The 18,688-nt window shown below is 38.7% G+C and overlaps 1 protein-coding gene across 1 annotated transcript in view; it reads left to right on the top strand.

Moving 5' to 3' along the window:
• The first annotated feature begins 3,826 nt into the window (after positions 1 to 3,826).
• Positions 3,827 to 18,688, top strand: part of LOC139723071 (choline/ethanolamine transporter flvcr2a-like) — a 66,653-nt gene continuing 51,791 nt past the window's right edge. The window contains 4 exon segments of the mRNA XM_071634344.1: positions 3,827 to 4,457; positions 4,459 to 4,701; positions 8,745 to 8,877; positions 17,373 to 17,510. Coding sequence (XP_071490445.1) covers positions 4,020 to 4,457; positions 4,459 to 4,701; positions 8,745 to 8,877; positions 17,373 to 17,510 — 952 coding nt within the window. The 5' untranslated portion in view covers positions 3,827 to 4,019.

The raw sequence follows: 18,688 nt of genomic DNA, 5'->3' as shown, positions 1-18,688 counted from the left end.
AGGCCGCTATACGTAAAAACAAAAAAACTCCAAAATGTTGCCTTGATGGACACCCAACGGACCATTTCAGTTTCCCATGTCGTGTTTCCGTCAATAATCGTTGATTATTTTCTCTGACTAAAACAACTATCAAATCAGTGCGTAACATTTTCACTAAATCATAAAAGTCGATATATGTATTTTTTTGTATCGTTCGATATATCAATGGTACCATGGTATCGACAAATGCATTCGGGAGATCAATATTAACCTCAATAACAACGTGACCAGTTTCTACCGGGTTCATTCCACAAGTCATAATAATACGGCCCCCGTGCTCGACATTATAGAGGTTCATGAGTCATAAAGCCCACGAGTCATGCAGCCCATGAGCTCCACACGAGGCAAACATGGCTCATGAGTCCGACACTGGCCAATAAAACAGGGCCCACGAGTCCGACACTAGCCAAAAAAAAAAGGCCAACGAGAACGACTCATGCAGCCCCCATCAGACTCGTGGGCCTTGTTTGCCTGGTGTCGGACTCATGGGCGAGCCTTTGGCCGTATGACTCTGGGGATGACCCGTGAGCTGTATAATTCATGGGATTTATGACCCGTGGGCTGTCGGGTGTCGAACTCCTGACCTGAATCCTACCACCTCTGAATAAAGGCGCTATTTTAACACTTTTAGTTCCATTAGGACAACACCTTCGCCCAGGTGATTACCGGTAATCAAAATAATGAGTGCGCGAGAATCTATGGTGGCGTATGTCCTTAAGCTGGTATTGTTATATTGTCTGTAATTCCTGCATTACAAATGGAAAACTGCACTTGCTTTTGGTACAAATTATTATTGTAAAGGGTCATTTTGTGAAATTAATATCTTAATGACTATACAGTTGAAATGTTAGAGCTCAGTGCATTGCCATGGCAACGCTTTTATTGCCTGTGCAGTCATTCCCATGTGGGTGATATTCGTTACTTGTATTCCCGAAGGTTCGGAACTTGAAACACACAAATATCGCAATAGCCATGTTCGTTCATTTAAAAATGAAATATAGGGTTCGTTATCCCGAACATTTGTGGGCCATTCCGAAGGTTTGTTCGTCCGAAAAGAAAATAAAGGTTTGTTATTTCGAAGGTTCGTTTATTGGCAAATGGAAAAAAAAAGTTATTTATTCCGAAGGCTCGTTAATATGAAAATGAAGTAAGATTCGTTAATCCAAAAATGAAAAAAAAAACAAACAACAACAACAAGTGTGTATTAACGAACGTTATTCCATTTTCGGATTAACGACACCCTTTGTCATTCTCGGCTAAACGAATCTTCGGAAAACGCACCCTATTTCACTTCCACACGAACGAACCCTCGGAATAATGAGCCTTATTTCATTTTCGTCATTATGAACCTTGGCAATAACCACCTATAACCCCCAATTTAAGTAGTTGTTTGTAGTGCCTATACATTTTTGTTGTGAGTTTAGAGCTCGATGTCAGTTCTTTAAAAATTTTCCACATGCAAATTTTCTGTTATTCAGTGACTTCTGATTTGTATACGTTTTGAACTTAGCCCTTTTCGCTTTTCAAAATAAGAATGAAAATTTAACCTGTCTTCCAATGGCGGTTTATTTTGCTCAGCTCCTTCCCTTTTTGGTTTTGATTATTTCCCCTTTTTTCCTGGGCATGATGTTTATCCAGTAACCCCTTTTTTCCTGGGCATGATGTTTATCCAGTAAGGATGTAATGTCATCACGACCAGACTTCGTTTCCTTTTCTGTTGAACATAATTCTCAATATCATGTTATTCCGTTTGTCTGTTGTTGTTGTTTTTTTTTTAATGTTACGGCCGGAAAGAGATATAACAATGGTTACCACACGATCAGGGTTTTCTCTGTGCCAAGAGACGAATAACCATGTCACGATCACTTTATAGACTGACAGGTATAACCACACGATAACAGTGTGAATCATTTCAGCTAGTCATTTATCATTCATTAGGTCACTGTAGGCAAACGCATGCTCATGCGCTTTACAGCGCTATAAAGCATCACAGCAGTGTTCAAAATGTCGAAACCTCAATCATTATGAGGGACATTCATATTCGCACACTATTAACAGATCGCAAACAATCGTAAGAAGTTAAAGTGCATAATATACAGTATGATACACACTGATATGTTCGCATCATCTAGAATGTGACTTTCAACAATAATGATTACAAGAAAGTCATCAAACTGAAGCCAGTGAGGTTGATGAATTTGTCTGGCACATTGCAGAAATCATATTTCATTGGCATTACGTTTACGATACCTCTGACTTTACAACAGTGGATGCTAATAGTATAAAGTCAGTCGAGTATGTACACAATAATTGACTGCTATGTCAACACTCGTGTGCCATGAGCATCTACAACGAATTGCGTATTTTCCTTTGTTACGGTAAACAGCTATACACTTCGATACACTTCACTTCTAAATACAATGTGTACACTAATCCTCGTTACACTAAGTGCATTATAATAATACAATACACTACTCCTTTACAGCCCTGTTCCTCACTTTACTCTAGTCACTATGTTATCAATTATCATCTCGCTTAATACACATTTGTGTATGTTTGATTGTTATGCTTCAATTGAGTGTTTCGGGGAATAAAAAAATAAGCAATAAATTCGGGCAATAAACAAGGGCAGTCCTGACTTCTTTAAGCAAACATAAGTGCACAGTGTGATGTCTCGACTTTTAGCCATGTGTTGACCAGTGTCCCATAATAAAACCGTGTTTACAATCATAAAACCCTGCCTAATGTTTAGAAACTACAATCCCTTCTACTCCCTTCCTGTGAACAAGCCCCCTGCCCAGTGTGACCATCGTGATTTAATGGAATAATGTGCTTGAGGCGGCCTAAAATTATGCTAAACTGCCATGAAATTATGTCACATCATATCAGCCAATTGTGGTAACCAATCAGCTGACAAGAAAAAAACAACAACAACAAACAACAACAACAACGGTCTTCACATTTTTTTGCTACGAATTATGGTGCCCACTAGGATGACAAGCAAAAAAAAAAACACCACCACCAAAAAAACAAAAAAACAAACAAAACAAAACGGACCTCTGTTTTTTATTTTAAAAAATTGTGGTGCCCAATCGGTTGACAAGCTAAAAACAAAACAAAAACACAACAAACAAGCAAACAAATCTATCGACAAATCAGCTGAAAACTAACAAACAAACATAAAAAAGTACTACAGTACCCAAACGAATCAATGGAGATATCCTTTCCGTAACATGAAATTATGATAAAAACAAAAAAAAAAGAATATGCCTAGCATAATGCTAGATGCTGAAGCATCTAAAATTATACCAAAAGCATAGTTATGCCAACTCTGGCAACCAAGCCCATGCCCTATAATCTCGGCATAACAGTGCTTTCTCTAGCCCATTACATAACATAACGGTATCAGTGGCGCAACAACTGTTGCCTGTAATGTCCAAACCGAGAGAGGGCGCAAACATGACACTGGCAGAGCGGGTTGACTGGGAACGGCACTGACAGAGGTGGGTACTGGGCCAAGCACTGCACTTCGTAGACTGACCCAGGGCCAGCTGTGTACGTTCTCGCGGAGTGTCAGGGCAACATTACACTGGCGGTATACCGTTTACAGTATACTGTAGAAGCTAGTGAGGTAATTCTTTGCTGGTACGTCATTCGGGAGACACCAAGTACAGAGTAGTAGCTAGGTACGGCGAGACATCATCACCGGTCACTGTGATGTCATGTAATGCAATGAGCGCCCGTGTGCTTATCATTACACACCGCTGTGCGTCATATCTCGCCAAGTAGTCTGCTAATAGTGCTATGTTTCTCTTCCCTTGTCGAGGCAATAAGATTTGAATCTGCATGGAATTTCATGAAAGTTATTGGTACTGACGCAGACTCAACATCTCGCCACTGATCCAGCATCTTCGATATCGAAGCCAGTAACAAATTCGGTTCCTGTTCGGTTGTTGGTTTGAGAGCGCGGTCAAGAAAACATGGGAGAAGGTACGGCCACAGACGGACAGCTGAACGGGGGCGTTCATCACGAAGAGAGTGGTGACAAATACCACAGCTCTTGCGATCTGGGCAACGCAGACGATGATGTTGCTTACAACTCATCGCGAACGTATGCTGCTTTAAAAACTGAAATAGATGCAGACGAGATGGAAGAGACGACAGAAATGGATGTCAAAGATCTACCCAAGAAGACTCGCAATGTCAGCACTTCGTCGAATTACACTCGCATTTACAAGCGGCGGTGGGTGATGTTGGGCATCTTCTGCTTGTTATCATTGAGCAATGCTTTCCAATGGATCCAGTATGCCGTAATCGGCAATGTCCTCGTTGAATACTACGATGTGGGATACCTCGCCATCGACTGGACGTCCATGATTTACATGCTTGTGTACATTCCTCTCATCTTCCCCGCGACCCTGGCTTCTTGAAAGGGCAGGATTGAAGGTGATAGGGATTTTAGCTGCGAGTCTCAACTGCGCTGGTTCGTGGTTCCGATATGCTGGATCTGTTCCACATATGTTTGGCATGGCGTTTGCAGGACAAACAATTTGTTCTGTTGGTCAGATTTTCATTCTTGGCATGCCAGCTCATGTAGCTGCAACGTGGTTTGGAGCGAATGAAGTCTCCACAGCTTGTGCCATCGGTGTCTTTGGAAACCAGGTACAACTCGTTGAGTCATACATTATGAATATAAAAAGAAACACTGTGTCTGAATTATTTTGCCTTGCTATTTAAAAGCATTTTGATCAATTCAAAATCAGATATAGTGTAAATACTGTTATTAGTGATAAAAAGAAAGCAGAGGTCATAAAAGGGCATGAGTCGGAGTTTCAATCCCTCAAGCCTCATATTTGTGTATTTTGCAGATGCTGCCTTTGATAAGTGCCCAGACTGAATAGAAAGGGGTTGGGGTAACTATACACAGCCCAGTCGCTGTACGTAGAAGTATGTCGCGACACAGCGTACTTACAGCGTCTGGTCAGGCTAGGGTTGGGGAAACAAACTTTTCTAGAGTTTGTGCGGGGCTCCCTCTTTAATGACCTGTGCAGATTGCTCCTCTTGAAACCCAATGTGTTGGTTTTTACACTAAATCATGCCCAGTTAATATTGTATCAGTTGATAAGTTCCATAGCAACTGGTAAATTCATGCTTCAATACCAACCAACAGACCAAACAGTAATAGAAAATGGCAGTGTATCTCGGTCTCATAGCATGATATGGGCAGATGTTAACTGAAAGATCAATAGTCGTCGGGGATATGTTCCGCGGAGACTGCATGATCTGGCTTCATGGATCCCCTCCTATAGTTTAAGTTAAAAAACACAAAATGTCGTAAAAAACTTCTCCGGACAGATGGATTTTTCTGTCAAGGGCAAATTTATGCATCGCTGTTACAAACCTACAGAATCCTATTGAGAGTTGGTAAATGCATTTAAATCACAATAGCAATGCCTACAATGAGCTACCAATGCTGAGTTACAGGGATAACACAATTCTTGTACTGTGACAACAAAGATATTACTCAATTTTTCATCTCTGAATGTAAATTGCAATTTTAAAAACAGAAAGTGTTTTTTTTTTTTTTTTTTTTTTTTTTTTTTTTGGTGTGCAGCATGCTGCTTAAAGGGATGGTATAGTAGTGGTGGAGATAAGAATTTGGCTTTTAATTTTGTTGTGAGATACCAAGAAACCACTTAGAAAATAGTACAAACCATATCATTCTTGGAGGAGTTTATTTGATGAAAATCGGTTTTTGAATGGCTGAGACATCCAAAAACAAAGTAAAACGAAGTGATCATAAAAGAAGGTGGGTCCCACCTTTTATTAGGATCGCCCTGTCTTGGTTATCTCGGCCATTTCAAAACCAATTTTCGTCAAATGAATGTTGAATTCCTCTAGTAATTGCATGTTTTTTCATATTTCATAAAAAAATTTCTCATCATCTCACAAAAGAATACCAGAAACCTCAAGTTAGGTCTCAACCAAAACTATACGATCCCTTTAAATGGAGCATTAATTTAGTATGGTTATACTCAACCCAGAAATTAGCCAAGTCAGAAGCATTTTATATGTTGCTACGTACTTGTAAGCTTTGTCAGATAAAGATGTTCTTCCCCATCCTCCCATAAAAAACAAACAGACAAAGAAGCAGTTTACAGAATGTGGGCTAGTTCGTGACCATTCTATAGAATAGAATAGAAAATGCAGATTGATATGGTCACTAGCACCAAGTTAATATTACGAGACTGTGCTTGGCACATGGTACATTGCGTTAAGCTGATGTTGCATTGACACAGTTTCTATCTTCATCTAATTTTAAAATAGTTTAATACACTCTTGTTTGACCTAGATCTCAAACTATACAAATTCAAGTCTCCTTAGACTGTAATGATCGTACATGTTTGTGTCTGCCTGTATTCATGATCTTTAAAAGGTTTTCAGTGTACAAGTATGTACATTAATATGTACATGTGTTTAGATTCCAACAAATCCTACTAGCTCAGGGCCAAGATTTTAAGTGCATAGAATTTGTATCCATCCTACATTGTACATGATCCATTCACTATCCAGTCCATTGTGTTGTTCTCAAAGTTTCCAAACATGATGATGGACTTGGCTAACTACTGTAGTGTAAACATCTCAGAATAAAGTACCAGTATGCTCTATCTAGTCTGTCAATGATGTCTAGAAATCTCTTGTATCTATCGGGGAAATACCAAGATCATGTCCCCCCCCCCCCCCCCCCCTCTTGAACAGAGGGTTTATGAAGTCACCTATTCAAAGTACTCATCTATATATTTAATTCATTAGTTATTCATTGTTAGTAATTGAGACTAGAGTTTTAGAAAGATCCATGTCTGTAAATCACTGATTACTATTAAGCATCAAACTTTGGCCTTCCAACATCTCTTAGAGAGGGTATGACTCTATAAATTAGCACATTGATTACCGGTACCGGTAATTTGTGTGGATAATTTTTGTGCCATTTTTCTTTTTCCTCTTGATTGAAAGGGAAATATATAGATTACTAATCTCTCTACTAATAGCCTTATATCAACACTAACTATGTTTGTTGTTTTGTTATCATTAGGCTTTATGGGATCACTGGTGTTTCCTAACATTGTACTAAATGGCAGATTACATGTACTTTTGGACTGTGCAAACTACTTTGTTGACATCCAGTGATAAGTGATCAAATAATTCTAACATCAGAGATCAGAGTATATGTGTAGCTGTAGGGCCTTGACAAACGCTTAGGGTGTTTACTATAAAGCTCCGCACTTATATCATTCTTAATTAAGCAAAGGTTAGTGTTTTACTGGGACATTTGTCTCTTTGTATGCAAAATGATGACATTACGTAATGCCACATCATTTGAAATGAAAGAATGAATCCAAAACGTTTTCACATCATCCATGGTTGTGAAGAAGCTTGAATAGCATTGTGGTTTACATGGTATGTATGAATGCACATTGACAGAACATACAAAATGTACATTATGTACATAGCTTATGTGTAACATGCAGAGCCTCAATGAGCTCTGTTCCTTTACAAATCTATGCCCCTTTGTTCTCTGAAATTAAATGGTTTGGCATTTGTCTGCTACAGTGTATTAAAAGGATGATGTGCCTAATTTAAGAACTGTTTATGCGCCAGTGAGCAAACACATGGTCCATGAAAATGTATTGTACTACTAGACAGTGTCAACTAAAGTATTGATCAACATCCATTTGAATTAAGCGTGTGATGTGTCACACAAATTGTCTCTTGTCTGGTTCAGTTTGATGAAACCTTTACTACAATGTATTCTCCATGTGCAGTTTTACTCATAAAATTAAAAAAAGGGTTTGGAATTGCACATTTAATCAATGATTAGCCCTCACTTACAAACGTACATGTACATACATTGTACATATGTACATTGTATGTGACGGAGACAGCTGAATCAACTTGTTAGATTATTCATATTTGAAGTGAGAACTGACAGTACTTCAATACACATTGTACCAATCTCTCTTGACCAAATGAGATGCATGATTGTTTGTTATACATACATGTGTGTCTGTATACCAGTAGGTATCAAAGATGATGCAACAAATGAATGTATAGACATCTCTATACATGTGTGTCTGTATACCAGTAGGTATCAATGATAATGCAACAAATGAATTATCTCATAAGTGTATCATCTGGAGCTACTCTTTCTCATCTGTAATATAACAATTACACACCAACTTTTGTTTCCTTTAATATTAGAGGCACATTTCATTCTCTGCTACTACCCGATTCTTTCCTGCAGGTGATCACAGTAGCTCCGGCTACATATTGTATCATGAGTTTCATTTTGCCAAGGTTCAAATGTCTTTATCACATTTACATTATATCAATCTCCTGAATTTATACAATAAGTCCCAAATAAAGAGATACAAGAGAATAAACATGTGTAACAGACCTGGAATATCAATGCAAAGTGTCTGTCTGCACTCTAGCAAATGATGGCAGAGTCATGTTTGGTATTGTTAATGTAAATATACATGAATTTCTTTTTAACATTCCAAAGAAGATAGTGCTCATCACAATCCTGAAGTGTGTGTGTGTGTGTGTGTGTGTGTGTTTTCATTATGTGAATTGAATGTTTGTTGACTCCCCTAAATGTTGTCCCAACATTTTGTTCTCCATCTCTCTCTCTCTCCTCTCTGTAGCTTGGAGTCGCCCTGGGGTTTGTGCTTCCACCCATCCTGGTGCCCAAAGATGGTGACAACAAGAAAGATATGCACAACATGTTCCTGGGTACAGCTATTATAACATCCGTCATTCTCATCCTTATTCTTGCAGGTAATAAACTGGTTCTTCTTTTGTAAGTTTAAAGATTCCACATTGTTCAAGTTGGCTTTGATACATTGAGTACTACTCCAAACAAAATGGTAGAGACTTCATAAAGACCAGACATAAGAAGATTTAGAGATGCTTGATGTTTTATGTATCTGAAATTGTAAAAAAGAAACAATGACATTACTTACAGTGTATCAAATCAAATATGCACACATACATGTATGTGTTGAATGAGTACACAATATGACATTACAGGTCTTATCTTGGCATATACTGTAGGCCCTACACAAATCTGTACTAACTTCTCTGTTTGATAAAAAGACATTTAATACAAATCAGCTTTTAAGGAAACCAGTATCTTATGTGGCACATTTTCATTGTTTTGCAATAACTTAGCAATAACAAAGTGAATTAAAAAGAGATGAGGGGATAGGATTGTTGTTGCTTATTTATGTACCAGGGCAGCATTTTTTAAATATTTTTGTACAAAATTCAGATGGGAGAACATGAATTGTTGACATCATCACCTCAGCTGATGGTTATCAACATCACTATTTGGCAAAAATGTACAGCTGTATGAAACCTCAAAAATTCTTCTTTTTTTTGAAGTCCAATTCTTCTGAAAACATGACCGTTCTGTCATCTTTTACTCCATATTGATGAAGCCAACTTGGAACGTGGTGTAGAATTGCACAACATAATCTTTTTGTAGCTTTTGTCCTCCATGATGTGTTTTTCCTGATCTCCATGGAATGTCTCCCGTTCACATTGGAGACAACACCATGGAAAATACCTACGTACATACAGTATGTACTCCTGCAAACAGGTATCTCAGTGCATCAGTGAAATGCTCAGCCATTCTCTGGCAAATCCTGTGAAGTAGGACAACATTGAATTTGTGATGAAAGATGAGGAGAGAGAAAAAAAGGAGAAACCTCAGCCAGTTACCCCAGATGCTCTTGAATTCAGAAACAACATTGTGACGTGGAGTATGAAAGATTGAAAGGGGGATTGCGGAAATGGAAAACATCCTTAAAATGAAAGATACAGATAGATTTTTGCTTGTGGGGGTGTGATCTCGAGGATGATAAAGCCATTAATATTTTGCACTCTCTTTCTTTATTGGCTTCGTTGACGTCAACCTACAGAAAGCATTATTGTTGGCTTTTTGAATGTCATCCCATTGTGCTCAAGAAGACATAGCCTTGGCCATGAAGGACTCCATGAAAAAAACAGAAATTACAATTTATTGCCAGGATAAGGCAGCAGCTAGGCTTCTTGAAAGCTCATTGGCTGTTGCTACGGGAGCATACAGCGAACAAAGGCTTCCATTGTACGAGAAAGTGTTTATGCTGCACGGCCACGGGCATCTATTCACGTGAAATCCAGCCCTGACTCTGATCGTTCTGTTTATCCGGTGGTAAAATCCATATGCCAGAGGCGTTTTCAATCTGTCATGGCGGTCATGGGTCAATCCTCATTTCTTTCTCAGGGACTGTAGTTTCCTTTTTTCTGCAGAGGAGCCCGAGTGGAAATTTTTCATGATCGTTGGTCATGATGTATCAGAGTGGGATAATATGAGTTTGTATGCTGGGTGGTCTCAGAAACAGATGCAATGTGTAGCATAATACAACTTCTTGAAGCCGTAACTGGGTGTAAAATATTCCTTGAATTATAAAGACAATTGCAGCAAGATGAGAAATTGTGTGATATTGTGTTGGGATATATACAGTATCTGTACATGTACACAAACACTAGACTGCCTTCACTTTTTTAAGTAGGTTTAAACAATAGCCTCTTTGCTATCCCTTTTATTGCCCAGTGGAGATTTTTAAATGACATACATTGTCTATATAGAATGCATTCAGCAGTTTTGTAACATTACTGTATGTGACACACTTTCTTGTTAATGCTTACAATATTTTCAGTTGCCAAGAGAGAATACTATTGTAGCATCGAGAAGTGAATTGTCATACGACACTGTGAACGATTCTTATTTAATTTGTATAATTGTTTTCACTTCTTCTGGTATAGATGCCTACCAAGTTGCATATTAGTGAAAAGTCATTAAGATGAAATATAAAGAGTATAATAGTGATATTTCATTTAAAGTGATGTTACTCCACTCGCTGAAGTTAAAATATAACACTTTTTTTTTTAAACAAGGGAACTTTGTGTGTTGTATGCAATGCACCCCCAATATGGAATATCAGTGACAGACAGGCTCACTGTCAGTAGATTGATGCAAACACCACATTCCCCCCCCCCCCCCATTCATACACAGGTTAAAATCAAGATGACCTGTAACCTTCATTCTTTTCATAAATGAACTATTAAGGTTACATTTACATTGTAGTTTAAACAGATACTACACATGACACTACAGATCATGATCAGGCTTCCTCCCTTAAAGGGAAGTTTCCCCTCACAAAAATGTGAATTCGGTGAATGCAGAAAGATTCGTGAACCTCTTAATATGAGTTTAAAGGGGAAGTTGGTACCAGTTAAAGTTGGTCTGAAAGGAATGAGTAAAACTTTACTAGCACAATAGTGAAAATTTGATCCAAATTAAATAAGAAGTTGGGAAATTTTGCAAATTTTCTTATAAAAGAAAATATAAAGAGAATTCCGCAAAAATTCATTATTCATGAAAATTACGAATTCCATCAACTTGATACTGACATACATTGTATGTTAAGGGTCGTAATTATTCCCTGTGCGTTCTGAAAGCAGTTAGTGAAGTGCTCTTTCATAATGTTAGAAAAGTGAAAGCATGTTGAATTTCTTTATATTTTCTTTATATTGTTGTCCACACATGATGTCATAAACTCGTCCAGTGATTCCAACACTAAAACTTTAAAAATTCATAAGTTTTGCATCCATTGTCTGATTTTCCTCAAACTTTCACTGATGTGTTCTGCTAATGTTGCTGCTTTCACTCAATCCACATTTCTCTTTGGGTTTTGGATTCCTTTAACACTCAACACTGAGGTATAATCGATAACTCCTGACCATGTTTAATAAAAGATTTCTCATGATTTCGTCATTAAGTGGTTCACATTGATAAAAACCACAATTCTTTCATCAAGGATAAGCACCATGTAATGAGATTATAGTAAAAGGAGAAATTTCACCTTCTTTCAGCAGAAGCTATCATTGGTGGTTAGGTTCTATGTGAACATGCATGCTCCAATTCTCAATGCAGTACATACCAGTTTTCCTCTAAAACAACTTATTGTGAGTTTTGAGAAATGCCTGTGTGGGACATTTGTGTCAATTGTGCCACTTGACAGTTCAAGTAGAATTTCTTGCTGGAGCTTTCACCGCGAAGTGTTCTGTTTATCCAGTTAAAAGTATCCAGGCCCATACTGCTGGTACAATGTATATGGACAGAGAATGTGATGTGCTTTTGCACGATACTATATTGAATGTTTACATAGGAAGCAAATTACATCCTTGTGTCAAAGAAAACAAAGCAAGGCACCAAGGCATTTTCACATCAGGTTGTCTGTCTAGCCTTCTTGTCCTCATCAAGGTTTCACGTTGAGTATCAGAAAGATGCCCTTTTTTTTCACGTGAAAGAGTAGTCCCAATGCACAGAAACCATGGCTAAAGTGAATACAAAACTCATTATTTTGGCTACTATAAAGATCCTCTCCTGTGTAAGTGATCCTTGCTAGATCATTACAATACAAAATTCAAAGGATACAAGCTCTCCTTTTGGTTTCCTTAAAAAAAAAGTCCAGAGATGAAGTGGGTCATTGAGAAATTTGTGGTAATTCAGTTCACACACACTGTACAAGGGAAATTATTGCTAGGGTCGCCCCCCCCCCCCCCACTAAAAAAAGATAAACAAACAAACAAACTAACAAACTTGTATAATGCTGATGAATATGAAGAAATATTGAATAAAAAGTGATATGTGCTGTACTTGGTCTAATTTCTAAAACATCAAAATATGGATGGGACTACAGTACAGTATGTTCATAAATTGATATTTTTCGATCGTACATGCGTGGCTGGAGAACAAGGAACATGTGACTATATGTTCAGATAAAGTAATTCTGTACTATTGTAGCAGTCAACTAGGAGAATGTTGAAAATTGAAAAGCCCTTTGCTGGCGACCTTCCATTGAGAAATGAAAGTACACATTGTATGTTTCCAATTTGTTTTTGTTTAATCTATCCGTCAAGGCTGTTGCCTTGAATAAAAGTGTTGAGTTTCGATAGTATTGCTGTGATGTAGTATATTTTCCCACTTCCTCACTAAAGCCCTTTTTGTCCCCGCCGAACGAGTTCGAGCAGGGGACTATGAAATGGGCTCCGTACGTGTGTGTGTCCGTCCGTGTGTCCGTGTGTCCGTGTGTCCGTCCGTGTGTCCGTGTGTGCGTCCGTGTGTGCGTCCGTGTGTGATCAAAATGTTCAAAATGCTGCTCCTTCGCCATTTCTAACCCGATTTTGATTCTGTTTGCTTTATATGATAGCACTACATGGGAGCTTTGAAACTTCTATACAGAATTTCAATTGTGACCTTTGACCTTGACCTTTGACCTATATTGTACATTTTGCTTCAAAATGCTACTCCTTCGCCATTTCTAACCCGATTTTGATTCCGTTTGCTTTATATGATGGCACTAGGTGAGGGCTTTAAAACTTCTACACAGAATTTTGACCTTTGACTTCTTTGACCTTTGACCTTGATTTTTGACCTATATTGTACATTTTGCTACAAAATGCTACTCCTTCGCCATTTGTAACCCGATTTCAATTCCGTTTGCTTTAAGTGATGGCACTAGGTGAGGGCTTCAAAACTTCTACACAGAATTTTGACCTTTGACTTCTTTGACCTTTGACCTTGATTTTTGACCTATATTGTACATTGGCTACAAAATGCTACTCCTTCGCCATTTCTAACCCGAGTTTGATTCCGTTTGCTTTATGTGATGGCACTAGGTGAGGGCTTCAAAACTTCTACACAGAATTTTGACCTTTGACTTCTTTGACCTTTGACCTTGATTTTTGACCTATATTGTACATTTTGCTACAAAATGCTACTCCTTTGCCATTTGTAACCCGATTTCAATTCCGTTTGCTTTAAGTGATGGCACTAGGTGAGGGCTTCAAAACTTCTACACAGAATTTTGACCTTTGACTTCTTTGACCTTTGACCTTGATTTTTTTACCTATATTGTACATTGGCTACAAAATGCCACTCCTTCGCCATTTCTAACCCGATTTCGATTCCGTTTGCTTTATGTGATGGCACTAGGTGAGGGCTTCAAAACTTCTACATAGAATTTTGACCTTTGACTTCTTTGACCTTTGACCTTCATCTTTTTACCTATATTGTACATTTTGCTACTAAATGCTACTTCCGGCGGGGACATATATTACGCACCGCGTAATTTCTACTTTTCCTTGTTACACTTGTGTTTCTTAACCCCGTACTTTCTCTGACCCAGGACTTTTTTTTCAGCTTTTTACACTCACCAATTAGTCCCATACTAAGCTCTTGTCCGGGACTAAGGAGAGAATTGACCTTTTTATACTCGTATTTCTTAGTCCGGTACTTTCCAAACCACATGAATATTCATGATTATTATCCATACAGAGGATTTTTAGAGCCCAAATACAAGTGTTATTTTGTCGACGCACCTCATAACCTCCAACCCATTTAAAAAGTTTGTTGAACTCGACCAATATTTTTTGCCGAGGCGACCAATATTTAAAATATTGAACAGCAAGAGGGGGATTCCCCAAAGTTTTTATAAACTGCACCGTGATTGGTTGAGATACATGTATACAAGATGACCTGAAATATGAAGTAAAAACGTCTGTGATTGGTCGATCACGAATTAACTGGAATATCGTTTCTTCTAAAATTCTGTGTTTATACAAACAAATTTCATATATCAATTAGTTGAAATTGTTTTTCATACAATTTTTCAAAATATCACTTTCATAACAGGAATTGTACATTTAGGTTTGATGAAAACAAGTTGCATTTTTTTTTTGTGCATGCAGGCGCAAGGCGACGATTGATCTGCAGCTCTGCATGCTCAGCACTACTGCTAGATAGCCCGCGCGCGATATACAAATACATGTAGCCGGCCGCCGCTTGCATTTGCATGCGCGACAGTAGGACTACAGTACTACAGTGTATAGTTGTGGTAGTAGCCTAATTCGATCTTTCACGATCTACGGTAGATGTGACGTGAATTGTTTCTCAGATCTCGGGTACAAATACATCTAATTCTGGTCTAAGGCTGCGTTCATGCGAAACTAGAATTGCGTTTCTAAACACGTTTAGTCGCTAAACGTGTTTAGTTGCGTTGCGTTCATGTGATTTTTCCATATAAACGCGTTTCAAAACGCCGATCTGAAACGCTGAAAAAAGGGTGTTTTGAATCATGATTCTGCCAGAATCACGATCGCAGAAACCGCATGAACGCAACCGTGATTTCAATCATGATTCTTTGACGTCATTGTGCGCTGTGCGCATGCGTGTCTCATGGGGTATCCCATGCACAGCTTCTAGTTCTGTTCGCGCGCTTGTGTACATCTTACAATATGAATCATGTGTTTTGGTACCATACTTGCACTTGTTTGTTTACATCAAAGCCATACACCAATTCTATGCTAGTATCTAACGCTAACTGTTTAACATAATAATACATGTAATTACTCTCCGATTGAGTTGATAAAAGTAATAGCTGCAGCGCTGTGTCTACCAAGGGAAACAATTGGAGAGACGAAGAATTTGGATTATTCCTCGATCTGTTCCTCGATCTGTGGGCAGAGCCTGAATGCCACAGCTAATCGGAAAGTATTCACCGAAATAAAAACGTAAAGGCCTGTACAGCTGGAATAAGGAGGTCTGGCTCGAGTTGCAGAGACAAGGTCAAACTGCGCAGTGCGCTGCGCAATGGCAAATGATGAGCTGAGCCAGAATCAGCATTGCGAAAGCCCGCATGAACGCTCTTCCGCTGAGACCGTGATTTGAAACGCCGTTTTGAATCATGATTCATGTTTGTGATTCTGGCAACGAAATTCGCATGAACGCGGCCTAAATTAGCTAGATCTCGGTCTAACAGTAACATCGGTCATGACGGCTACCTTGGATACATAGATCACTGTTTTATCAGAGACTGAAGTGGATTAACTTGCACTGAAGAGTGTACACTTGTACATGTACCATACCCCATGTCAGGATCACTACAGGAGACCATACAGCACTTGGAGACAGAAAGGGTAGGTCTAAGTGAAAACGTTCTTTGCTAAAATCCTCTGTAGGATAATAATGATAATATTGAATGTCCTATTTTCGGTTAATACAAGGAAATATTGGACTCGCTAAGCAAAATATTGGACTTGTCTTCGACTCGTTCAATATTTGTGCATAGCTCGTCCAATATTTCCTTGTGTTAATCTCAAGGCCATCCAATATTGTATAATTACGCTGTGTACTGTACACGTACACGCACGCACCGGCAGCACTTGATTACCTCGTTTCTGATTGGCCAGTGAGGGTCGGACTTCGTCTCCGTCGCTTAGCCCAGGATTATTTTTTCGTTCTGTTTACACTCACTTGCTTGGCACCGCAATTGCGGTGCTAACCCTGCTATTTTGCAGGGCCAGATAGTACGGGATTATCGGTGGGGCTAGCCCACTTTGGCAAAAACGAGTGTAAACAGAAAGTGGGCCAAGGATAGTCCCGTACCAACGGTGGGGCTAAGGCCCCCCCCCCCCCCCCCTTAGCCCCACCGTTGGTACGGGACTAAGCAAAAATTTACAAGTGTAAAAAGCCCTTAAGTGTTTGAAATGCAAAGGAAATCATATGATTGTATAATATGTCAAAACAACAAATCATACATGCTCAGCAGCTGGGTGGAAATGTGTTTGAAATCATACAGTGAAAAGAAGGTTGTGATTGTGAGAGTGCCATTGTGTCTATGTCCAATATAATGCCTGTGAGAATATCTTGGTTCATTACAAGTCAAATTGTTTAATTCACATAAATGAACACTAACTTTAATATTCAATAGTAAAGCCACCATATTAACCCGTTGAGGACGAGTCCCGAGTGTACTCGGGCAGGTGTCTATGGGAAATGTGTGTTGTAGCAAAATCAGTCCATCCTTAACGGGTTAAGTGACTGTGTTGTTTTGAATCTATGAGGTAGCTGCATTAAGTGTTTAATTGATACTTCATAAAGTATGCTTGAGTACTGGTAATACTTGAGTGATTGTAATTACTGGTATTACATTAATATTATATATGGATATATTATTTATGATATTGATGTTTTATTGATATTATTAAGTTTATCATCACTTTGGTGCCAAAAGTGAAAGATTTTGTTTGTTATTGGTAATCATATACAGTTACGTGCTTCGTTTGGATTTGATTTCTTTCGCAGAAACACTATTTATGTTTGTTTGGGGTTTTTTTTTAATACATTTTGTATAATGATGATGTCTATGTGTGTTTCCATGTAGTGTACCAGCCTCAACCACCTATGCCCCCCAGCAAGGCCAAGTACGACTCCCAGAAGTCCAGCGAGGGACGCTCCTACAAGGAATCTATCATCGCCCTCTTCAAAAACGTGCCTTTTGTTCTGCTTCTCATCACATACGGTGAGCCTCACTGCTTCATATTTCATCCATGTAGATTTTTCAAACTTCAGATTTCAAAGTCTCCAAATACAGACCCAAACTTGAAGTTCGCATTGCTGTTTCTGGACAATGTTATTGTACAGTATGCAAAAGGAAACTAGAAAAGCACTAATAGAGTGCAGACCTCCGCCAAGCAGTTCATTTCCACTTCATACACACGTGCTGAAAATTTGCCCTATGCTCTATAAAAGATAAGGAAGCCTCGTTTACCTCATCACCTTCCTGCTCTGTGCCTCAAGCCTGTGCTCAGTGCCTGTATGCAAATCTCAAATATGCGCAGAATGGATTCCCTCGTTTGTTGACCCCATCTCCCAAAAGACAAATATTCTTACAAACATTCCTACATAAATGAAGAAAATGCGATATATTAACCTAAAAAGTTCACAGAAGTATTACAATCTCAGAGCTTACCCGATCATAGTTTCTGTGTCATTTTTCATGATCGATTATTGATGATCAACAAATCGAGCCACACCACAGTATCCATCAATCCTCCGTGCTAGAGTAAATGGCATGCAGCTTGTTAAAAGTATGATTGCCAGGGCACGATCGATCATCGCGCAGCGTTTTACCTACCCGCAATGTGACTTTGGAGGACTCTGCCAGAATACTGTAAAAGTGGTTTCTTTCGCGTACAGAAACTTTTGCGGTTTTCATCGGTGCCGACTTTTTCGCGTGTGTTTAAATTCGCGGTCGGTAATGATAGCGTTGTAACAAGCAACGGGTTCCGAAACATTTTCGCGTGATGTTAAATTCGCGGTTCAACCTCAAAGCGCGAAAATAAAACCACCGCGAAAGAAACCACTTTTACAGTAACAGTTGTGTACTACGATCAAAATTATTCTACCCTTTCTGATCTCAAAATATTCTAAAACAACTCCTTATCCTGGCAAATCATACCAGCCAGGTTAGTTTTTTGGCAGACCCTTTCAAAATATTGCAAACAAATATGGTTTAAGATGGATTTTAATCCCTTCTGAGAATTATATTTTAGTTTAAAGGTGGTAAAAGCTAATGTAGACTCTGGAGAAAGTGAGAAGCATGTCACACTAAACTTTGGAATCATTGTTCTAATTCAGAGATGTGCTGAAACAGCAAATAGTGTATAGCACCAGCAAGTAATTGCCATTTATGAGCCA

This window comes from Diadema antillarum, unplaced genomic scaffold (assembly GCF_040938485.1).
Source record: "Diadema antillarum isolate AM-2024a unplaced genomic scaffold, OU_Dant_1.0 scf00000180, whole genome shotgun sequence".
In the NCBI taxonomy this organism is placed as follows: Eukaryota; Metazoa; Echinodermata; class Echinoidea; order Diadematoida; family Diadematidae; genus Diadema; species Diadema antillarum.
This window is presented reverse-complemented; position numbering and strand designations above follow the sequence as displayed.